This window comes from Podarcis gaigeae (assembly GCF_964106915.1).
Source record: "Podarcis gaigeae genome assembly, chromosome: 9".
Taxonomy (NCBI): Eukaryota; Metazoa; Chordata; class Lepidosauria; order Squamata; family Lacertidae; genus Podarcis; species Podarcis gaigeae.
Window position 1 is genome coordinate 2,836,812 of NC_139685.1, and position 24,724 is coordinate 2,861,535.

Here is a 24,724-nt window from a genome sequence, read left to right on the forward strand (position 1 = left end):
ATCGTCTGCTCCTCTTGATCTGCCAGGAGCAAAGGCACTGTGGCAGGGGTTGGACAACCCAGAATGGACAATAAGAGAGGGGTGGGTTGAGGGAGTTGGCCATCCATCTGCTATCTAACACAAAGGTCATGACCTCAGCAGGAAGCTGGCTTGGCCATGCCAGAAATTGGATCTTTGCTGGAGTGTGTGATGCTTTACAACTGACTGGCCTTCGGGATATTTGGAAGTAGTGTTGTAAAAGAGTGGCCAATCATTTGTCCTCAGGATGGAGAATTTGCAAATATAAGTTTTAGTGCACAGTTGTGATCAACAACTGTAGTAGTAAATCAACAGCAACAAGACGAACAAAGCCTTTTAAAGGAAGATTAGCTGCCAGAATTTGCTGTTCCTTACTTGGTAAGAATGAGAAGGATCCTGCCTCAGAGGTTTTTGGGTCACTTTTGCATCCACCTTAGAGACCTGGGAGACTGTGTGTGGTGTGGTGTGGTGTGTGTTGCCATTTGATACATTTTTGTAATCTCCAAACTGTCCAGGCAGGGAAGAGAGGGGTGTTACAAAGCAAGACTTTGCAGCCAGGAAGACAGAAGCAGCCATATAGTTATAAACTGGATAATTTGCTTTAATAGCATCAGCCCAGACTATTTGCAGCAGAAGCAAGGAGGAAAGGGGAAAGAGAAACAAAACTCACAACTTGAGAAGGCCACTTGCAGTTCCTTTTTAGTGAGGTTTTAGCGAGTATTAAAGGCTGTTGCTTATTCCAAGAAGGGGAGCAAAGGAAGTGGTGCAGTTCTATAACTGACAGCTCCAACTTGCAGTGGAGAAATCACTTTACAATGACTAACTGGGCTCTTTCTCTTTGAGAGAAAGCCCAGCTGAGAAAGTGGCGGGCTGGGTGCCTCTTCTTCAAAGTGCATAGTGATTATATGCCTCGTCATGAAGTCTGTCAGGTGCCGGAATTTTTAGTACACACGATGGCCAAGTGCTACAGATTTTACACTTGTTGCAACTGGAATCCATATGTTCACTGTCATTAAGTAATAGCTTTAATACAGCAAAGTTCGAAGCAAAAGAATCTGCCAAGTGGTGGTCTGGCCGAAGAAATTCTGCAGCAGAGAAGTTGAAGACAGAGCAGTTATTGGAGAAGACAGAGCTAAGAAGGTGCAGAAGACAAGTCCAAAGGTGGAAGTAAAAGGAAGAGAGGAAGCAGGCAGCATTATTGGTCAGAGAAATTGTCAATATATTTAATATTATTGGTTAGAGTACTCATTCTCAAAGTTTTTCCTCTGGGCCACACTTTCAGAATTTTTTTTTGCTCGCAGCACATCAAATTCTTTATTGCTAAGAAACACATGGGGGGAAACACAACTAGGATTGTCCTCAGTATCACTTGATGCCCTTGCTTTCCTTTTGAAAATATTTCTACGTGAATTATGCAAATAAATATTTTGATATTATACTATATTGATTTTCCTTGCATCTTCCTGCCACACCCTTTGAAAACCACTGGGATTGAGCAATCCAACCACAGGTAAATGCTTCTGAAGCCTGTTGATTTTAAACACACAGTTAAACCTCTCCCACTGAAATAAATGAACCTGAAATAAAAATACTGAAATCAGCTGATTGGATTGTCCTTTCATTCTGCTAAGCCATAAAAAGACTATTGCCACACACAATACAGTTTGAGAGTATTGTGCTATTTATGTTAATATTTTGTCTTGGATAAGCCAAGCCAAGACAGGTAAGGTGTTTGCTCCAGAAAGCAAGAGCTGCTTTAAGATTCATGCATGAAAATATGGACCAGATTGTTCCCTGATATGTTAGCTAGCTGCCAGATTATGAGTTTATGTAGACACAATGCAGAAAACAGTGCTGTATAAAGAACACCCATAAAAAGAGATGGAGACAGCCAGGTGACTTCATAATCATTTCCAATTTTATTATGTATCATAGCTATACTATAGGACCTGTAACAGGAAAGAGGCACTAATCATAAAAAAGCATTAGGCAAATCATCAAACCCAAATCAGCAGCAAGCAATTTTAAGCGGACTTCATCTTGAAGTTGATTCAATTTAATTGTGTCATTCAGATTCATCCCATTTTACTGTGTCATTCAGATTCATTCATTCAGATCCAAGCTCTTCTGATTCCTCATGGAGACAGATACTGCTTCATTGGATTCTCTGCCCATGGGGGGAAGGTTCTGGCCAGCTGCTGAGAAAGCTCTTTCTTAATAGGCCACTTCCAGGCTTGAAAGAAGGGGGCTAGATCTCTCTTCACTTGCTGGGAGAACTTTTCTGCCCACAGATTCATCTTGGACTCGTTGTCTTCTGGGATTTGGGTCATTTTTTGGTACTCAGCAAAAATGTGCATGTAGGGCTCCCATCCAAATGCCTCCTGCAGCTGAAAATCAGGAAAAAAGTGTATTCAGTCCCTTTCTTAAGTACTTCATAATGGCTTCTGTGTCCAAAGCAAGGAAGAGGTTCCCATAAGTTATGCTCAGAATGCCCTTTTTGTCTAATATTTTGTTGCATGCCACCCCAGTCTCTGAGTGGTGCAAGATTCCAGGGCAGGGGCGCCGACTTATAAAAAATATTGGGGGGGCGGGGGCCCATACCGACTTATAAAAAATATTGGGGGGGGCCCAAGACCTCCAAACCGCTGCTGCTGGGGGAACGAAAGGGGCGAGCCCCGGGCTGCCGCGACCTTAAGTGAACCTGTGAGGGCCCGCCCTTTGCGGCAGCCGATTGGCTGCCGCCGTGGGCGGTGAATATTAATGAGCTAGGGGGAATCCCCGCTTCTCGAGGGGCTGACGCCAGCCCGCGAGATTGTTGATGGGTCGAGATTGTTGATGGGTCGAGAGCCCACAACCCCACCCCCTCTCTAGATCGGGAGTGGCTTTGTTTTAACTCATTACTGAATGTATTTTAAAAGGTAACTATCGTCAAACAAGGAAAATAAAAAATACCAACATAATTTTGTGATTTTACAAAGCATAATATAACTAATAATTTTCTTAAATTATTGGGGGGGCAGAGCCCCCCCAAACGAATTTTTTAGGGGGCTCGGGCCCCCTCAGGCCCCATGGAGTCGGCGCCTATGTTCCAGGGGTTCCAGGCACTTACCCAAGGTTCATGTTTCCTCAGAATGAGGGACAATGGAGACTGTGCTGTTTTTGTGATATAGGGTTCATTTACACATATATACAACCTGAGCCTACAATGGTGGCAGTCATAGCATTAACAGCCCAAGAGGTTCTTGCTTCTCCCATAGCCATAGCCTTTGATTCCCACAGAAACCAGGCATGGAATGTTAATATACTTCTATTGCATTTTACCTGCAAATATGGTTCCAGTGCAGTAAACAGTTCAAAGTCCTTTAGCTGGCCATTTTTAATGTAATTTTCAATCCTTTTCTTTCTGAGCTCCGGCAGAAGTTCCTCATGGGCCCTTTCTCTTGGGGTGTTCAGGACAGTCTCATTTACATAGACAGACCATAGATTGCAGGTGGCTTCAGTGGTGTGAGGTGGAAAATCCCATCCGGCCTGCTGCTGGTTGTGCCCTAGCTCATGAATGGGGCCCCATAGACCATTGGCATGTATGGACTGCACATCTATCATCTCTTGCACTGACACCAAGTGAAGCATGATTGGGTAGCCAGCATGCATCCAACCTAAGGAGCGGTGAGTGAGGAGAAAGACACACAAAACAGACCCTTAGGAGCTGAATGCCAAGGAACCAGCTGTCGATAAAACATAGTAACTGCATGCAGTTGAGGGCCATCCTTTGGAAACCATGGCAACACAAATAGCTTTCTGGTTAGGTGATGTTGTCTGTTGGGAAACATGAGGAAACTACTCAGATCGATGTGCTTAAATGTTGTTGGAGCAGAGCAGGCATTGGCTAAGGCACCAAGCCAGCCATGTTTAGGATTTGTGCATTAGCCTGTGTGCATTGCCTTTTGAGAGTAGGACAGAAGACTGAATTCTCTTCTATTTTCCATCATGGTTCCTAGCCTCCTTCCTACCAAAGCACTTGACCCAATCCAAACTTGCTTAGTTTTAGTAATGTGGTTGTATCATATGGCCTCAGGCTATGCCCCATTATAACGGAACACTTTGACAACTAAAGAAAATCAGAAGAGACCTAGTCCAGCAGCTTGTTCTCACAGTGGCCAACTAGATGCTTGTGGGAAACCAGCTTTTGTGAAAAGAAGTGTTCGTATAGCAAACAGGCTTCCTTAGGGCACAGGTTCATGTGGTCTGAGGGAGAATGGCATGAAAGACCTTTGGGCAAGGAGGACCTATGGCAGTGGTGTGGAGTTGCCTGGCCTGTGGGACAATCTTGGCCAGCCAGTTTGGCCCACAAGACCATTAAGAAAACAACCCATCTGTCAATCAGCTGATGTCACTGTGATGGAGAGTATGATATCAGTTGATGGTTTCAATTATTCAAGGTTTTCCTCCCTCTTGCTGAAATGGAGGAGTATGCCCCTGGTCTTGGCAGCAGTTTCAATGCAAATCCTTTGTGATGGGGAAGGTGACTGGACTGATACTCCTGCTTAGGAGTATCTCCCTCCTCTCCATTTCCCCCTCCAACTTTGGGACTTCAAAGCATCAAAAGAGTGGACATCTTTGTGACAGCTGGTGATTTGACAGGTGGCTCCACTCACCCATCAAAACTGGTCAATCTTACTAAGGATCTGACTTGTAGATCCAAAAAAGACCTGTACCCTTGACCTAAAGGAAGCTATAACTGTACTCTCACAGGGCGATACATGTAGATTGCTCACTGCCAAGCCCTAGGATGTGAAACGGGTGGCACAGATCCAAGGGAATCTGGTAGAATGCCAAATTCCTCTTATGCATGCCTGGCCCTTCAGACTACAACTCCCAGAAATCTTCAGGGGTAAGTCAGGAGAGTGAAATGGCTAAATAACTAGCTAGCTTAAGTTTCCAGCACATCAGTGCCCCCTGGACTGCTTTTCTAGGATGAGTTGCACTTGTCTAAAAACTGTTGCATTGTGCAAAATGCCACTTTCAGCCACATATGTATGAATTTTTAAATATTGTACTTGCCAACTGATATTTGAACATCTGCCACAATTCTCTCTGGCCTGGGGAAAACAGCAGGGACGGATGCTAACTTAGCCACTGCCTTCATCATGTTGTCCCAGATGGTGAGAAGAACCCCAGGATTGTCCATAGTCCGCACATTGTCTGCTGGCACTGTCAAAATAACGTTTGTGGTTTCTAGCTCAGCCCAGGGAGCAGGAAAGTGGCGGATAGTGTTCTGCCAGGCAGATGTGCTGGTTTCACCTAGTGAAATATTTTAAAGGGAGATGTTTATTTTGAAAAAACACATTGCGTACTTTTCCATTATGCAGATAACACCAAGTAATTAGGCAAGTTCATTTAAAAGAAAAAAATAACCAGTCTCTAAAAAAGAAAATACAGATAACACTCATTAACAGTATTTGCATCCATTTCTGGAAAGAAGGGGATTCACAAGTCCTGGAGTGCCTCAGCTGATTCCACCATCCAGGTGGCACTTCAGGCTGAAGGCAGCAATGGATGTCGGGTTCATTGCAATGATAGGAGGAGCTGCAAAGTGTTCATAAGTGGCTGCAAAGAGAGGAGCAGTTCTTGGAAACACCAACAGAATTTAGACATGGCAGCTGGTCCTTTGGAGATCCGTTATGGTTACAGAAGTTGCACAAAGTTTGCTCAGATATTACAACAAAGACGAAAACAATCACACGTGATCAGGCGTGGCGCATGAGAACATGGCTTGGTGGTGGAACAGAAGGACCAACCCACACTCCAGGCCTGCCCCACACACTGTTTGTTAAGGATTAATGTGTGGGGTGGAGTGGGGGACAGGCTGAAATGGTGCGATAGTGAGGCTATGGCACTCTGAACATATTCAGAAGTACTTTTTAAAAATTGTACCATACTTACTTTATCTTTCTCCCTCTAAGAAGAATGGCCAAAGAGGTAGGAAAGTCTAGAGGGGGCAGTATCTGCAAGATTTGTTTTTCTATGAGCAGCACCAGGCAAGAAACTGGCAGCACCGGACTGTGCGCACCTGCTGTGCTCTGCGGAGCTCCCAGAATGCAGTGGGGCTCCGACCAGCTTGCCAATTCCCTTACGTTTGAATTCAGATCCATTTCCTATAGTTCAGAGGACATTTCCAGGGCATCCCTATGCAGGTCTACTCAGAAAGAAGTGCCACTGAGACTTCTGCACAACCCGTAGGTGTGTACTTTCCTTCTTACCATGTTTGTAATAAGGGGCCTGGACCGCTCCTTTGATGGTAACAGAGATCAGGCCCACCGATGACCTCTCTGGCACAATGATGTATAAGAGGCCACCCCACAGGCTGGAGACTTCCACGCTCTGAGCCTTAACTTCAAACCTCCTTGTCACTACAGGAGCACGTTTCAGCTCCTCAGCATCGCTTAAGTCATCCGAATGACAACCAATCTGCACCTAGAGAAAGGAAGTGTGATGCTTTAAATCAGACTTTGCCACAAAAGACAATGGGCCATTCAACACTGTTTGGTCTGTTGTGTCCCTTTGGCATGACTCCCATCTTGAAACTGATGTGTTGATACTAAGTTAGAAAGATCCAAAGATAGAAAGAATCCATTTCCGTGCAGTACATTGATTGTCTACTCAGCAGCGAGTTTAATTGGGATTTATTCCCAGGTAAGCCTTATTACCAGGTCTTACAGATCAGGGTCAGTCCTCTCAATCAGGAGTGCTAATATTGGGGGGGGGGGGAGCAGGGAAGGCCCCGCCCCACATAATCGATCACATGATGTGGTGCATGCACACCATTTGTATGACAATGCCTATCAACTTGGGGGAAGCCTGGCACCCTTAAATATTTTACGGGGGGGGGGGGGGCAAAGACCTCTCAGCCCCTAGGAGTTGGCTCCTATGCTCTCAATGATTGTCTTCAGCAAACAGAAAGTGGAAGAATGCAAGGTATAGCATGCTAGAGGTACCTATTGTGTCTTCTGACACAATAATTTCACAAGAAATTCCAGCCCCCAAAGTAGATCTGAACCATATAGTAAAAACAGTACAGAGTCTGTTGTTTGCAATTCAGCTGAAGTTATTGCAAGTTGGTTAGCACCTGTAATTTAGCACCGATGGCATTGTAGGGAAATAGCAAGCTGGCTGTTTTCATTGGGGGGACATAGAGGCCCGTGCTTCTCCATGCTTCATTTCCTGCAAAGAGGTCAAAGCAGTTGAAACACAGAGTATAAATCAGTCAAAAGTTGTTCGGTACAAATAAAACAGTTTAGTTAGCTTTCCTTTTCAAAAATACTTTCCCACTGAGTCCAAGACTTCAAACTTTGTATAGGTTAATTAGAGATTTTACTATATAATCCTTGGAATGTCTTGTAAGCAACAGGAGGATGTCAATTTCTTTGGCTCTGATTCCACCATTTCTCCAAAATGGCGTCTGTGCTGCTCCTGCACGGCCCCAACGTTGTTCAGAAGTAATTCTCTCTGGGTTTGGTGGCGTTTATCCCCAGAACAAAGCTTTAGGAAGCTGGACTTTATTAGAATTCAGTTAGTTACCATCTTTCCCAGAGAACATATCTGCATATTTACATATTCTAAATAGCCTGTGGTTTGTTGTAAAGAGAGGTCTTGAGTATACAAACAAAACATCTCTATTAGACGGCAGCATGAAGTTCCAGTTAAGTCATTCCCTGAAGTCCCACAATCAGGAGCCAAATGAGAAATGGTTTTCAGAACACTGTTCACCTTGCACCCCCTATTTCAATCCAAAAGTTTGTTGTGTTAACCTTTCAGCTCAGCAGTAATTAGTAATTATTCACACATATTGCAGGTGAGGAATGAACTGAGTTTTGCCTTGCTCAGGGTCACTATGACTTTATGGCTGAGAAAATATTTCAACAAGGCCCTTCCCATCTTATGGCAAATTCTCAGGATGTCAGATACTGTATTCAGATAGCTAAAGCCAGCAGATCAAGCAATGAGCTGAGTGAAAAATCGAAAATACTTCTTACCGTTATTCTTTCCATTTATTCTGATAGTTTGAGGAGGGGAAATAGGGTAAGTTGCTCCAAGCTGTTGATTCAGGCTGGGCGCTAGCTTCTGGAATTCTGGGGAAACGTTGTAGAGCTCTGAAGACAGCTTGATAAAAAATGCCTCCTCTGAACTGGATTTGATGGGGTTGCTTGCCCTGATCTCAGGAATTCCCCTGGACTTCATCAGCTCCATCAGATCTTCATGCACAGAGAATATAGTAGGGGATTCAGCAGCTGGGATCTTTATCAGTGTAACCAAATCTTGTCCTAGCTTCTTAAGCCATGAGGAATATGGTGACTTCAGAGCTTGGCGGTTCTCAATGTGTTGCTGGAATTGGAAGAAGGCTTTCCGGAAGTGATAGGCCAAAGCAACTTCTCTGGCTGGTCTAGCTGGGAAGGTTTCATCAGATGAGCTGATGTCATTTCCAAGGACCCCAATTCCAAATTTCTCCAGGATTTTGTTTCCTGGAAACTCAGTAATAATACTGGAACCAGTATTTTCAGCAGCACTTGACCAGGCTTGTCCGCCAATCAGGAGACCACCTCCTTCAGAGACAAACTCTTGGATTTTTTCCACCTCTGTGTCATAGTAGGCTGTGCAGCAATACACACTGAGGCCATCTTTAAGGTCTGTTAGCTCACATGTGATCTTCGCTTGATCTAGCATGGAGTAAAGGTCCTGGAGATAATCTCCAACACCCACCTTTCCTCCCTTCCCAGAACTAAGCCACCGGATTGCATTGAGGACGAAAGGTTTCATGGATGGTGTGCTAAACAGGTTTTCATGAGCACTTACGATAACCCGTCCCCTCCCATAACGAGCAGCTGCAAGAAACGACTGGTTGGCATCATCTATGGCAACTGGAAATGCCAAGGTTCCATGGATTAGCAGCTCAGATGGAACACCATCCTGAATCTTGAATTCTTTCACTCCACTAAGAAGAGCTGTTAAATCACTTTGGATATCTAATCCATGCCTGGAAGAAAAGCAATATCAATTCTTATCATGAGGAGTAACACTATATGGCAAAACAGCATCTTATTGTCCTTTCTGAAGGATCTCAAGAGATTCTTACAATTTCACGTACAGTATATACTTTCAAATACAACAAATTGCAGTTTTGTCACTAGGATTTATATGTAATTTACTGCTGGAATTCATTGCTTTACATTTTCCCTAGCAAATTCCTTAGACTTCTACAGTGGCAGTTCCAGAAGAGCCAGACCTTTTCCAATGAGACAGATGCGTATGCTCCACTGGCGTGATGTGCTCTTTTTGCTGTATGGCCAGCAAGATGCAAGAGGAAACTTGGCTTCAGTGATTATCAAAATCATTCTTTTGGGTGCAGGGCTCATCCTGACCACCAGTACCCTACATGGGCTGGCAGGTGAGCTGGCCTGGCTAATTTGTATGTAGCTTGTCTTTTATTTGCATGTCTCCCAAGGTAGGTTTTGGGAGGGGGAAAAACCTCTGGGAACTTTTCTGGGAACCTCAAAGGTGGTGTGTGTGAGGGAGAGTTTTACATCCCTGGCAATCTTTTCTCACACAGGTTTGAAATCCAAGCACTGTCAGATCCCTTGGCTTCTCCGTTACATCCCAGAAGAGAAGATGAAGGCTCTGCAGCAGCAGCAGCAGCAACTGAGATGGGAGGAAGCGCACCTGTCAGGGCTGCCTCTAGGTCCCAGCTCACAGAGGACCAATGCCCGGTTGATGTAATGTACAAAAGTCTTTATTGAAGTTTAGTTTCCATTTCAAACCCCAGAGCGCGCAGCCCTACGTCGTGACTCTAGATCGGCGAAGTCCCCTCTGAGTCACTATCCCTTCCGCACCAGTTTAAGATCCTAGCCCGGCTCCACCTCCTGCGCTGTTCCTTCCTCCTCTGGGTCCTTCTGCCCCCTGGGGTTTCCTCCTTTCTGGACTCTTCTGACGCTGACCCCCCTGAGTCTTGCCCCTCCTTCCGGCGGGCTTTAGGACCTGGCTCCCTATCCGGGCTACCTGCTGTGCCGCTCGCCTGTACATTTGAACTTGGCGCGCGCGCCCAGCCTGTGACTTTCCTCTTGACCGTTTCCCCGCTCTCCGATGGAGGCGTGGTCAATCCTGACTCATCTCCTCTCTCTGGTGGTGAGAACACTGGTCCCGATGCCTGGGACTCCTCCCCCCCACTGCGCTCTGGTGGGGAAGCTGGTCCTGATTTCCAACTGCTGCTCAGGGAGTCCCCGCTGGCCCCTTCCTTCTGGGGTTTCCCCCTTGGCACCCCCCTTGCCCTGGCCATCGGCGCTCCTTTCTGTGAATCTTCCGATTCGCTGGAGAGACTCGTGGAATCTCTCTGACCACTGTCACTGCCTACACCCCCCTCGGATTCCTCCTCACTCTCCATTTGCTCCATCTCCTGTGTCTCTGCTCCTGAACCCCTGACAGCACCTTTTGTGGAGGACCCTGTGCAGTACCTGACTGCTTCTCCTACTGTATGCAGGGGAGCCCCATAATTCAACTACATCCAATAAAGAGAAATTAAAACCCTGCAGGGGGAAAAGAGAAGGAAGGAAAGGCAACCTGGGTTTTGTCCCTGGAACATTTTGTACCCACCCCTTTAAGCTAAAGGCTTAAATCCACAATTTGTGGGCACACCTACTTCCCCCAGGTCATTTTAAGCCCTGACATTGGTTCACATTAGCTAATATTTTTTGACAACCCCTCCCCTGGGAGAACTCACTGGCACGGCAGATAAAGAGGCACCTTGGTGTCTACAAGTGAATCACAACTATTATGAGCAATTTAATCCTCAGTGCCTAGCAAACAAGTCACAGTAAGTGAGACTTTGATGGACACCTAACATCACCTCTTAGGGCCAGCAGGAGAAAGCTCTGCTGGATGGAATGGGAGGCTGCCCTGTGTGCCAGCAAAGTCTTGCTTTTTTCATTGCCTCCATCACTACCACAAAGTAGACTTCAATTCTTACCTGTGTTTGGTCACAAGTTTTGCGTATGTATGTATGTATGTATGTATGTATGTATGTATTATGTATACTTGTGTGTGCGCGCGCACACACACACGGATGGAATGTTGGGAATTGGCTTGCAGGGTTTTTTAAAATGAAAAATGCAGATAAGAGGTTTACTCACTGGGTGATAAGTGGAATCCTCGGCATTTGTGCGGACACAGGGAAGATCCCATTGCCTCCCACGTTGCCAGTGAAGTACACACCAGCCACACTCGCCACCTGGTTGCCAGGAAACCCAAGCAGCACGTTCTTCATGCCATGTTGACTTGCCCAGTGCCAGGCCTGCCCTGCGATGAGCAGGCCCCCACCACTCTTCACAAACTGCACAAGGTCATCTGCGTGCACCTCCTCATAGGCATCTGTGCAGTAGACTCCCAGGGAAGACCCCAGCGCTGCCCCTGCCTGCACTTTCACACCATCGCGGAGGAGCATTTGAGAGAGGGAGTCCAAGCTTGCATGGACACCCACCTGCGATGCCCCGGGGGGCTTGAGCCACTGCAAAACATTTCTAATGAATGGCAAGAACTGGGGAGTTTTCAGGGCATCTTCATGGGACACAACTACCATGCGCCCCTTCCCGTACTGCGATGCAGCAATGAGCACTTGCCCATTTGCACTCACAAGGACAGGGAAAGCTTTATCTCCTGTAAGCAGAAGCTCACAAGGCTGGAACCCTCCACTAAAGTCAAAAGAAGGAACACCCTTAACTAGAGCTGCATAAGAATTTTTGAAATCCATGTCAGATGTTTGGAATGGATCGTTGAATGGAGCTGAAAGAGAGAGAGAGAGAGAGAGAGAGAGAATGTAACACATCTAATTAGCACCTGCAACTCCCCGCTACATCCATACGTCCCCATAAAAAAAATTAATGAGTACAAAATCTTACCAAACTTGAGTTCCCCTCTAGAACTGCTGGTGCACAGTGACACAGTTTGGGTGCCTTTATACCCAACAGCTAGTTTTTTTTTTTTTTTTTTTGGGTGGGGGGAACACAATGGGTGTGGGAGTAGCTTTAGGCCAATCAGAAGCCCATGCTAAATACCTGTCAGTAAGTTAGTAACAGCACTATAATCCCCTTTAAGCTTTTCCTTGTTTCTGTACCTAGAAATGGTTAAATATAAAAAAAGCCGTGGTTTATTGTATTAACATGTCCAGAATTGCAGAAGGAAAATTAAACCCCTTTTGAAATTAAATCCCACTTGTCTTACCTACAAAAGCTGCAACCCTAACAACACCTACTAGGGAGTTAGACCTGTTGAATATAATGGGACTTACTTCTGTGTAAACACACCTAGGATTCCTCAGTCAGTACATCTGTGTGAAACTCTGCTGACCATTCATGTCTGGCCAATGCCTTCTGTCAAAAAATTTACAGACGAAAGTATCTGTGCTGGTCTAGGGGCCTGTGTGTCTTACTTTTGAGAAGACTGTCTTTTATTTGTAGGAGCCCTCTATTTGAAAGGCAGTCTGGGGATGGCTCAGTTTAAAGTAAAACTCTGGCCCAGAGGTCTCATCCTGATGAAGCAGTTGTGAGTACAGAAGATCCCTGCCTCCCCAGTTCCCACTAGGACTCTCCAGGGTCTTTCCAACAAAGTCTCAAGCTGCATCTGTGCACAACTTGCTCTGCCCATTTCCTTTCTCCGCATGTTCGGACTGAAACTGCCTTGGTCGCACTGGTTGATGATATCCGGCGGGCTAGGGACAAAGGTGAGAGCTGTTTCCTAGTTCTGCTGGATCTCTCAGCGGCGTTTGATACCATCGACCATGACATCCTTCTGGACCGTCTTGAGGGGCTGGGAGCTGGGGGCACTGTCATACAGTGGTTCCGCTCCTTCCTCCTGGGCCGTGTTCAGAAAGTGGGGGGGGGATGAGTGTTCAGACCCCTGGGCTCTCACTTGTGGGGTGCCTCAGGGTTCTGTCCTCTCCCCCATGCTTTTCAACATCTACATGCAGCCTCTGGGAGAGATCATCAGGAGGTTTGGGCTGGGTGTTCATCAGTATGCAGATGATACCCAGCTCTACCTCTCTTTTAAATCAGAACCAGTGAAGGCGGTGAAGGTCCTGTGTGAGTGTCTGGAAGCGGTTGGAGGATGGATGGCGGCTAACAGATTGAGGTTGAATCTTGACAAGACAGAAGTACTGTTTTTGGGGGACAGGAGGCGGGCAGGTGTGGAGGATTCCCTGGTCCTGAATGGGGTAACTGTGCCCCTGAAGGACCAGGTGCGCAGCCTGGGAGTCATTTTGGACTCACAGCTGTTCATGGAGGCACAGGTCAAATCTGTGTCCAGGGCAGCTGTTTACCAGCTCCATCTGGTACGTAGGCTGAGACCCTATCTGCCTGCGGATTGTCCTGCCAGAGTGGTGCATGCTCTGGTTATCTCCTGCTTGGACTACTGCAATGCACTCTACATGGGGCTACCTTTGAAGGTGACTCGGAAACTACAACTAATCCAGAATGCGGCAGCTAGACTGGTGACTGGGGGTGGCCGCCGAGACCATATAACACCGGTTTTGAAAGACCTACATTGGCTCCCAGTACGTTTCCAAGCACAATTCAAAGTGTTGGTGCTGACCTTTAAAGCCCTAAACGGCCTCGGTCCAGTATACCTGAAGGAGTGTCTCCACCCCCATCATTCTGCCTGGATGCTGAGACCCAGCGCCGAGGGCCTTCTGGCGGTTCCCTCACTGCGAGAAGCAAAGCTACAGGGAACCAGGCAGAGGGCCTTCTCGGTAGTGGCACCCGCCCTGTGGAACACCCTTCCAGCAGATGTCAAAGCGATAAACAACTACCTGACATTCAGAAGACATCTTAAGGCAGCCCTGTTCGGGGAAGTTTTTAACGTGTGACATTTTACTGTATTTTTGGTTTCTATGGAAGCCACCCAGAGTGGCTGGGGAGGCCCAGCCAGATGGGCGGGGTATAAATAATAAAAAATTATTATTATTATTATTATTATTATTATTATTATTATTATTATTATAGGACAGGGGTCGGCAAGGTTTACCTCACCTGGGCCAGTTCACTTCAGCGGAGATCCCTCCGTGGGCTGGATCAGCACAAGAGAGAGATCGTACAACTGCAATTTCTGGTGTCTGCATCTGCACAGACATGATTTTCAGCATCTGAGCATGCACAGACACAGTTTCCGGCACCGCGGAAGTGAGTCCCCATGCCACGCTGCGCTGGTTTAGCGCAGCGAGCAGGGACTCGCTGAGCAGGCGGCTCGGTTCAGGGGCAGCTTGTGGGCCGGTTAAACAACTCCTGTGGGCTGCCGTGGGTTGCCTACCCCTGTTCTAGTAGACCAGGGGCAAGGGCAGTTGGTCGCAGCAAGAGGGGAGGACTCCCTGGCTTCAGCAGCCTGCCTCTCTGTCTCCCGGGCCTACTCATCTCCAGCCCCGCTTCTGCCTCAGAGTCTGAACTGTGCTCTGCCACAGCCTCTTCCTGTTCACCAAAGCCTGTCACCACTTCTGCTTCGGACATCTCCTGCTCGCAGTCTGCTCCTTCTACCTCTGGCCACTCATCACTATCCTACCACCAATTCCCTGGCACTCAGCTTTCTTCCTCTGGGGTTTTCCTTCCACCGCTCCTCTGCTTCTAGCCAATCCATGCCACCTTGGGACCTAAATTCATAACAGCCCTGTTCTTAAGAAAAAATCACCCAAATGAAGCAAGAAACCTGGAAAAAATATAATAAGGTTAAGCAGAAGTGGTAGTATTGCTTTTCCTATGACTTGATTAATGTTTTTTGGTTATAATGGTAATATGAATTTATGAAACTTGTTTTCAGCAAGACTTTTTCAGTAAGGTCTTGTGCGGTATTTTTGTTGGCAAAGTGGTAAAATGTGGGCCGGACAATGATACTGTTAGGTGGATTTGTAGCCGACTGATGGGCTGTGCCCAAATAGGGGCCATCAATGCTTCCTTGTCAACCTGGATAGAAGTGACAAGCAAGGGTGCTCCAAGGTTCTCTCTTGAGTCCAGTGTGGTTTAACTCCTTTATAAATCACTTGGGTGGAGAGGATACTCATCAGATTTGGAGATGACACCAAACTGGGTGGTGTAACTAACAGCTTAGAAAACAAAAAGAGAATTCAAGATAGCCTTGCCTGGATAGAGAGCAGGGCCAAAACTAACAAACTGAAACGGAACAGAGATCCAAAGTAAAAAACAACCCAGAAGTACAAATACAGGATTGCTGACACCTGGCGTGACAGCAGTACATATAAAGAGGAATCTATGTGTTTTAGGAGACCACAAGCTAAATTTGAGTCAGCAGTGTGACTTGGCGGTCAAAAAAGCTAATATTTATTAATAAAACAAATCTTTAAAAAAAATTACTACCCCAGCACTAACAACAACAACAACAACAACAACAACAACAATATTTTTCAGTGATGTGATTATGAATGAAGCAACCCACATATGTCTTTTGTGTCTGTGAGTTTAATTTTATTCAATTGTACTATCTTTATTTCTTAATTCTTGTATGTTATTGAATCATATGTTCCAGCTTTATAAATATATAAAAAGCTAATGTGATTCTAGTTTGAACAGCAAAAGTATCATGAGAGAACAGCATAGATGGGCAGGGGACTGGAGACTCAGTGTCCAGTCTTGTTGTAGTTCTCCATTTTGAAAATCCCTAGTGGCAACCAATTTCAGTGCTTATCTCCTTTATTTATTTGACAAAATGTCCATACTCCTCGACAGTAATACAGTGGTACCTTGGGTTAAGAACTTAATTCGTTCTGGAGATCCGTTCTTAAACTGAAACTGTTCTTAGCCTGAAGCACCACTTTAGCTATTGGAGCATCCTGCTGCCGCCGCTGCATAATTTCTGTTCTCATCCTGAAGCAAAGTTCTTAACCCGAGGTACTATTTCCGGGTTAGCGGAGTCTGTAACCTGAAGTGTCTGTAACCTGAGGTACCACTGTACAACCTCTAAGCAGTTTACCAATAACCCTTGATAATCTTTTATAATCTCAGATAATCTTTGTGTTCCGTCCTGAGCTGGTCTGTACTATTCTGGGAACTCCTTTGGATTCTGTGCACAATTTCATTATCTTGAAAGTCACATGTAGGGACCTTTCCAATATGTATCTAGATTTGGGGTTTTTACTCTTCTCCTTTAAAGCCAAGCCAAGCCTCCAGATAGGTATTCAGAGTCAGCTGAAATTGGTTGTAGGCTGGGATGTTTATTTTCAACTAAAAAACAACAGGTCTCCCCATTTTCTTTTCTCCTGTCCAGGTGTCCACGTGTCTGTTTGCCTCATCAAATAGGCGGAGCTAGCTGCTCCGGCACCTGGAGCGGCACACATGCTGGGCGGGGCTAGCCACCCGCAGGCAGTGGCATAGCAAGGTCAGGTGGTACCTGGTGAAGATTTTTTTTAAAAAAATGTGCCTGCAAAAATGGTTTGACTTTATGTCATATTTCTTATAAAGGAATGGGGATTCTGGGCCTCTGATAACAAGTAGGCAACTGTGGACAGATACTTAAATCTACAGGATGGATTGTGTTTTGGCTTGTGTTATTTTATTTATATTTATTGTTTATTTATTTAATAAAATTTATTTTTAAAAACCTGCAAAGTGGTTTACCAAAAAACACAAAAGACACACCACCACAGCAGTAAAATCAAGAAAAATTAACAGTTCCTATTTTAAAATATTAAAACAGATTAGAATTACACTTGCCTAAACAAGAATGCTTTTAGCAGGTGTCTGAAAAGAGTCTAGCAAAGGGACGGGCTTTATTGTAATAGGCGGGGAGTGCCAAAGTGCAGGTGCTGTCACAGTAAACAATGCAGTACAGATATTATGTGGAACCAGTAGTAGTGCTTGAAACTACGGAAGGGGAGGTTTTATTTATTGTGATTTCACTATGCTCTGAAAAAAGAAACATTTATTTAAAAAGCAGGACTGCACAGCAGCAATCTACTCGCCTGCGAGTCTCATCATGATCAGTGGGACTTATTCCCGAGCCGACGGTGCATAAGACTGGCCGCAATCCTTTTCTGCAGTGATTCCCCATTTGTGGGATGCTCTCCCAAGGGAGACCCACCTGGCTCCTTCCTTACATCTTTAGCTGCCAGGCAAAAACATCTCTCTATAACAGGCCTTTGGCTGGTTAACATTCTACAGCCTTTTAAATATGTTTGTGGGAGGAGAGATCATTGGTTTGTCATTGTCTTTGTTTTATTATGCATTTTGTGTTCTCATTTTGCATTTTTATGTTGTGAACTGCCCTGCAAACTTTGGATGAAGGGCAGGATAAAAATTTATTATTATTAATAATAGCAGCAGCAGTGAACAGCACAGGTAGGGGGTTGGACTCGATGGCCCTTGTGGTCTCTTCCAACTCTATGATTCTATGATTCTAGGTAACTACAGTCAATCAGGGGTGCCAACTTGAATAAAATATTGGGGAGGCCGGCATGGGCACAGTCAGCATTTATGTTAGGAGGGCAGAATCTCAATTAAGGATTTTTATTTATGTACTTAATGGGGGGCAGCTACGCCCATGGACCCAAGGAAGCCCCACCCTGCAAAACTGATCACAAGATGCAGTTTGCACACACCATTATTATTTGAATGGCAATGCCCATTAACGGAGGGGGGGCTCAAATATTTTCTGGGCGGAACCAAAGGGACCTGGGCCCTTGGAGTTGGCTCTTATGCAGTCCACCATGGCTGGCTGGCAGACCTGCTGGCTGTATTCCTTAATTTATAGGCGTGCCTACCAAGACCAAAAAATGTATCCTGCTAAGGTGCTCTGGGGTTATGCGAATCCCCTTAGGATATTGGAGGCAAAGCTCTGTGAGGAAGAGAAGCAGAATTTCTTGCTCTCTCTCTGTCCCCCCCCCCCTTTTTTTTGGCTGTGTCATTCATCCTTCTGACAGGCAGAAATCCAGCAGGTGGGGAGGATTTCCTTTCAATATCGCTGCTGGAATGTTTGCAGTGACTGAGAGCTTCCATGGGATCATTGTAATGGATTTCTTTGAAGTGATTTCTGCACCAGGTAAAGTAATTTTTAGCCCCCCAATTACACCCCCCCTGTATTTTGCCCAACCAAAGGTGGCAGCCCTGCCTAAAGCACAGGAACGAAGCAGCAAAAGGGACTTTCTTCCCTCCAGGCTGGGGCGGAGCGCGTCCCTCCGCCGCCGCGCGCCCAGCCTCCCTTCCCGGCTTCTCCGTGTTCCTCCTCTGCCCCGGGGCGAAGTTCCAGCCTCGGGCTTCTCGCCTTTCCCAGCCGCCTCCTCCTCCTCCTCCGCAGGCGACGTCTGCACTTTGTCCCTCCTGCTGCCTCGCCGAAAAAGAGAAGCCAGCAGTTGCCTCATCCGGCTTCTTTCAGAGCAGGCAGACCAAACGCTCAGTCCTGGGGTCTCGTGTTTCCTGGCTTGTAGCTTTACAAACGCGGCTTAAAAGACAAATACATAAAAACCGCGCTACGTTTGACCTTCTCCTTAAGCCTTAACGCTACAATGAAACAGTTCCCTTGGGTGGGTTAGATGGGCGTGAGTCTTTTCTTAGGGGGGGGGGGCTGAGGCGCATGGCAAGGAGGGGGAGATCGCCACCCCACCCCCCATAGTGGGAAAAGTTTCGGGATGCCCCTTCCCAGGGCCGGATTTAGATGAAGAGAGGCGCAAGGCTAGTCCACTTGTGAGCCCCCCCCCCCCACTAGAAGAAAATGGAAGAGTGTTATAAACAAAATTGAGTGAAGCCAAGGATGATGATGATGATGATGGGTATTTACAATTCTGCAATTCACAATTTCTCTTCTTCATCAATATTTGTTTGTCTAAATATGTCACTTTCAACGTACAGAATGCTCACTGCGGACAACCTCTCTTGAGACATGGTGGCCCTTAATTCACTTTTAATTCTTTGGAGTCTTGGAGAAACTCCTCTCTCCCGAGCTGTTAGTGACCATAAAGCTAAAAAATAGCCGCAAAATTGCTTCCACAGTAGGAAAGGCCATCTGAATTTTTTCCTTGTATATAATTTAATAAAGGTCTGTATGAGACAGAGAGTGCTCTGCTGTAAGCCTATGGCTTTGTCTCACGTACAGGTGAAAGTGCAAAAATTCATCAAGAAGTTTCAGATCAATATCTTCTGGGTACGCTTCCATCAACAGTTCAACACCTTTCCGAATTTCTTGCTTAGGTGCTATCAGGATAGCAAGAATGGAAAACAATTGTGCAACATCACTGTACACAGTACTTCTTTTTAAATTGGCTTCAAGTGCATCTAATATAGGGATATAGGAATAAAGGATTTTATCATAAACTTCTCTCTTGAAGAAAGAGCATCTAAGGCATCATGTGCGCTTCTGTCATTTCTTTGCCGTTCCCGCACCCTTTGTCTCCTTGTTTTGTAGTTAACATTTGGCAAGGTGCCTTTTGCTTGTTTCTCAAGCTCATCAACACCTTCTCTAATTTTCCTTTTTCCTCCCTCTAATTTTTCTTTAAAAATCCAGAAGTAAACTGTACAAACTTGCTCAAGAACTCAATAACAGGTCTGATTTGCTGACCTTGTGAAAATGACCTAGCACACGGATTTATATCTCTAAGATTCTGCAGACTTTGGCTGTGAACTAAATTCAAATTGGGCCCCACTGGCTGGCCCTGCCCTTGCATGAAGTCTTGGGTTTGCAATTTGGGGAGAGGGGAGACTGCCTGCTGGGGGTGGGTGGGCTGGTGACACCCCCTAGATTTAGAGGCCCTAGGCTTCAGCCTACTTAGCCTATATATATATATTTATTAAAGATTTTCTTGTTTTACTGAAGTATGTGTAATGTCTCTTGTATTTTTTTCCCATGTAAGATTTTTACAAATCAGTTTCATTTGTTGAGACATGGGGGGGGGAGATGGGGTGGGGGGGTCGGGTGGCGATGTTTCTATTTCTACTTACCCTATATATAAATCTGGCCCTGCCCCTCCCCTCCTTCCTTCCCTGCCCCACTCCAGCCTGAGCCCTGCAATCTCCTGCATCTTTTGCTCAGCAGTAGCGGCAGCAGCAGCAGCCCCAAAGCTGGGCAAAGGAGCCCCCCAAGTTAAGAGGGCTGTTGCTTGCCAGGCAGGCGGCTGCAGCAGCTAATTTTAGCCAGGCCAGCGGGAACAGCAGCCCTTTGTCCTCTCCAAAGCTGCGAATGAAGGAGCAAAGGGGAGGGGGGAGAGGAGGGGAAGCTTGGGGCTGGAGGCAGCCAGCCAGGAGCCTGCTGCTCCACCCCCCACTCCGCTTGCCCAGCAGCAGCAGCCACGGGGGGGGGGGGGGGAGGCACAAGGTGCCTGCAGGTGCCTATCAGTAAACTCTGATCCCGTTCAAAGTAGTCTGCCTGCCTCCTCCCACTCAGTTGCCCTACAGCTGGGGGGCAGGGAGGCAGCGGGCGGACCTTTGGGCAGGAGGGAGCCTGCACGCATCCAGGCCACTGCTTGGAGAGACACATGGCTTGGGTGTGCTACAGGTCCTGCGGTGAGTGCCGCCTGGCATTTTGTCACCCCCCTCAGTGGTGACCCCTGGGGCGGACCACCCCCACTGCACCCCTTGCTCTGCCCCTGCCCACGGGGGCGGAGCTAGCCGCTGCGGGGGTGCGACAGCGGCAAGCATCCGGGGGCTGCAGCGGCAGCGAGCCTCACAGGGGAATGGCGGCAAGCACCCCAAGGGGGGCACCGCCTGTGGTGATGTCACCCCCTTCAGGGATGACACCCAGGCTGGACTGCCCCCCACCGCCACCCTTTTCTCCCCCAGTGTTTGCAGTGAAAAGGGCCAGCAAGAGTTGTAAGCTGCAAATCCCTTTCCCCTCCCCCCACCCCACTTTTGCCTACATTTCACCCACATTAAAAAAAATCAAGTTAAATTTTACTTGACATTGAGTACTTGAATAAATTAGATCCATTAATTTCAGTGGGTCTTCTCTGAGTAAAACTTTGTTGAATACCATCCCAGCTGTTTTGCTTCTCAGTAGCCCTCTTTGCTCAAGTAACAGGCACAGGCTTTAGCTGACAGAAGCCCTTGAATGATTTATTTAGCAAACTCCAATATGTTAGTGGTTATGATATATAACAAACAATATATTTTTAAAAAACTGGGTAGTTTCTTTTTTACAACTGCATTGATGACAATCAGAATATTTACAAATCATGGTAAAACTACTTTTGGTCTCCAGTGAGTTATGCTATTAATGTGATGTGGAGAGCAGAGGAGAATGGTTTTGAAGAAACAAATTGACATTCTGGTTAATGCACTATTTCCATTCAATATTATGGTGCAGGAAATGCACATGTTGATTCTGGAATCACTTGGTCTGCTGTTTAATGCGCAAAATGCATCTGGTAAAAAAGGAGTGCGTTGCCCCAGTGAGTTCAAGGAAATGCACTGCCTGATGCACAAGTGGTGAAACCTGAAGTAATTTGCTAAATCATCCTCAGCGACTCATCCGCACATTCTGATTTTGCAATCTTGGCAGCCTCCCCTTAAAGAAAATATTAAGAAAATGTTGAAGTTCAGCCCAGACCTCCTTCAAAGGGAGGTCTGTGCTTTGCAGAGGTGTCAAACGATACCTTGGCAATTGTTGTGAGGATATACTGGTAAGCACCCTAGATTAGGGAAAGGTATTTGTGGCAATTGTTACTTTTAGCTTCAGAAATAGGGGATTAAATGTACCTTTTCCTCTTTTTTACAAATGCTGACTAGGGAGTTGAACAAAAAATCTGTTGCTTTTAGAAGCAATGGAAATGACTTTTCTAGTGACATTGGCCTGGCATTGCAGTAGTCCCAGTCAGGCACCAGTAGTATTGCTCTACCTGGTTAGTGCTACTACGTGCATGGCAAAATAGGCTTGCATTGATACCATGGAGCTAAATTTAGAGTGTACAGTGCACCTTTTATTTTTGTCAGGATCTTGGCAAGGAGATAGGGATGGGGGAATCAGTTTGATTCAGTGTGCATTTAAAGGCATATCGATCAAATTTGTACTTTCTTTTTTTTAAAAAAAATTATTAACAGGCCAATCACATCATATTATCCAAATCACATTATCCAGGGGACTTCCGGGTCGGCGCCAACGCCGAATGGCGGGCTCCCTCCGAGCTCCGGAGGGAGCCGGCTTGGCAGGGGCTGGGTCCTACCGCACCGGCGATGCGGGGACCCTTAAAAACCACGGCCAGAGTGAGGCCGTGGACATGGAGACTCGGCTGGCACCGTTAGCGCCCTCCCGACTCGTGAAGGAGCCTTTTTAAAGGCTACGGATCGGGTGCCGGGGAGAAGCGTGGTGCTTTGAGTTCTCTGCTATCCCTGCCGAGCGCAGCCGCATGCCATCCGGCGGAGAGCGCTGACTTCTTCTATTGGAAATTCGGCTCTAAAGAAGAACCCGTGAGTAATTGGAATATGGACTAAAAAAAAGGGGATAAATTTTTAAAATTCGGAGCGAACGGGGGAGGTGGAAAAAAGGAAGTCAGCCCACCCCTAAATTGTAGAAGAGCCAAAACAAAGGACTGGACAACTAAGATCGAGTGTAACCTTATCTTGCCGAATCAGCAACTTCGCGAGGGAAAATTATAAGATTGAGCTGGAGGAGAAAAGTGGAATTGTTTTTTTTAAAAAAAGTAACCCCCCCGGAATCCCTGGAGCGTTTCGTGAAACTGCCTGGAGAAAAGTGATGGAGGTTTTGACAGCTGTCAAAGAGCTGTCAAAAAGGAAGATTAAAATAGAGACTTTGTTATGAGGACTTTGCCGGTTATATTTGTTATAAATTGAATACAAATTGTTTTAAATATCGGTCAACAAGTTACTTGGACTGGTGGATGTGACTCTGGAAGGGAACTTTGTTACTGCAATCCACCTAGAGGAGCTGAGGGATACTGCATGTGTTTTTCACAGGAAATCTGAACAGTTGAATGGAACTTTTAATCTCCTGGGAAACTGCAGGAATGGAACATTATTTTGTCTACAGAGGTCTACATACTACAGGAAACAATGGAACTATTTGTTGGAAAATGAAAGGAACATGATGCAATGCTTTACTTCATGAATAACAAGCCTCTGCAGAGACACTAGAAACTTTTGGAAAAAGAACATTTCTGTGGGAGAACAGAGAAATAAAAAGGAGGAGGGTGATTGACAAGAACAAGGAAATAACAAGAACTGGACAGAACTGGGGGAACATTTGGGATATTCAGGTTTGACAAGCTTATGGATACAAAATTGGAGTTTTTACTCCTGGATATAAAAACCTGGATAGAAGAAATGGGCCCTTATTTGATAGACTCCTTCTACGATTGGACATCCGTAATTAAAGACTGGCAAAGAACCTGAGGGACATAGTGTAATGTGGGAACTCCAGGAAGATGTTAGAAGTGGAGGGATAGGTGAAACGCAAAGGGGAAGGAGGGGAGGGAAAATTGGAATCCAAAGGCTGTAAAATTATTATTCATATTTATCTTATTTTCATCTGTATTATGTTTGAAAGGGGGAAACTCGTGGAAGGATATAGATCGATCTTAGGGGATGAGAATTTGGATAAATTGGGTTATTGATGAAGAGTGTAATTTGGGGATAAGAACTTGTTGAATTTAATTGCTTATTTGGAAGATTTGGAACACAAGAGGGGGTAGGGAGGGGAAGTCCTAGTTATTGGCAAAAAGTTTATAGATTGGATTTAATTTGTTTTGATTTGTTTTAATTTGGAAAACCTTAATAAAAATTATTTTAAAAACAACAACAACAACAACAAAACAAATCACATTATCCAAATCACATACAGCCAAAATTTAAATTTTGTTGGGGGTACCCATACATCAAGCTCTGCACGAGTCCAAAACTCCGAACGAGTCCAAACATCACTTATATTACTGCTTTAATTAGACAGTTCTATCCAGTTCAATCCAGATAGTCCTTTATTACCGTATTTTTCCTTCTATAACACGCAGATTTTTTCTTCTAAAAAGGAAGGGGAAATGTCTGTGCGTGTTATAGAGCGAATGTGTGGTCCCTGGAGCCGAAAAATCATGCAAAAATCAAATCGCGGCGCTGCACGCTGCACGGATAAGCGAAACCTGAAAAGAGGAAGCGGCTGCTTTCCTGCATTCTGCCTCAGGGTCTTACTGCCCACCCTCCTCTGTTTCGTTGCTGTGTTTGCTGAAACGGAACAAAGAGCAGGGAAAGCCCCTCCCCTCCAGGCAAGCTCCGGTGCTGCTGGGGGAGAGGGAGAGAGAGGGGGGAAGGGAGAGAGAGAGGGGGGAGGGGGAGGGAGAGAGAGAGAGAGGGAGGGGGAGAGAGAGAGAGAGAGAGAGAGAGAGAGAGAGAGAGAGAGAGATGGCTGGCTTGGGTGGGGGGAAACTTTTGCCTTTCTTTCCTCCCTCCCCTTAAATCCCTCTCCTGCATTCTTAGCCAGCTGCTTCTCTGCACACCCCTCTAATGTCCCTTCTTTGTTTTTCCTTCGCTCCCCACTTAAAATGTGGTTACAAAGCATGGATCCTCAGGATCTTTGCATTGGGTCACCCCAAATTCACCATCAGATCACATAGCATGTCCATGGCTACAGCCTGCACCAAAAAAATCACGCACCCACTGTTGCCTGGGGCTGCAATGGTGCAAAAATGTGGTTAAAAAGCATGGATCCACAGGGATTCTCAGGATCCTTGCATTGGGTC

The 24,724-nt window shown here is 46.0% G+C and overlaps 2 protein-coding genes across 2 annotated transcripts in view; both read right to left on the bottom strand.

Moving 5' to 3' along the window:
* C3AR1 (complement C3a receptor 1) overlaps nucleotides 1-24,724 on the bottom strand; it is a 330,535-nt gene that overhangs the window by 44,209 nt on the left and 261,602 nt on the right. The gene's annotated exons all lie outside the window — the stretch shown is intronic.
* LOC310852030 (TRPM8 channel-associated factor 2-like) lies at nucleotides 1,915-11,835 on the bottom strand. Its single transcript, XM_083754737.1, has 7 exons — nucleotides 11,196-11,835; nucleotides 8,052-9,049; nucleotides 7,145-7,239; nucleotides 6,279-6,492; nucleotides 5,080-5,319; nucleotides 3,340-3,674; nucleotides 1,915-2,405 (listed from the first exon to the last, which is right to left on the bottom strand). Exons 1-7 carry the CDS (start codon nucleotides 11,810-11,812, stop codon nucleotides 2,154-2,156), a joined length of 2,751 nt encoding a protein of 916 aa, XP_083610863.1. The 5' UTR covers nucleotides 11,813-11,835; the 3' UTR covers nucleotides 1,915-2,153.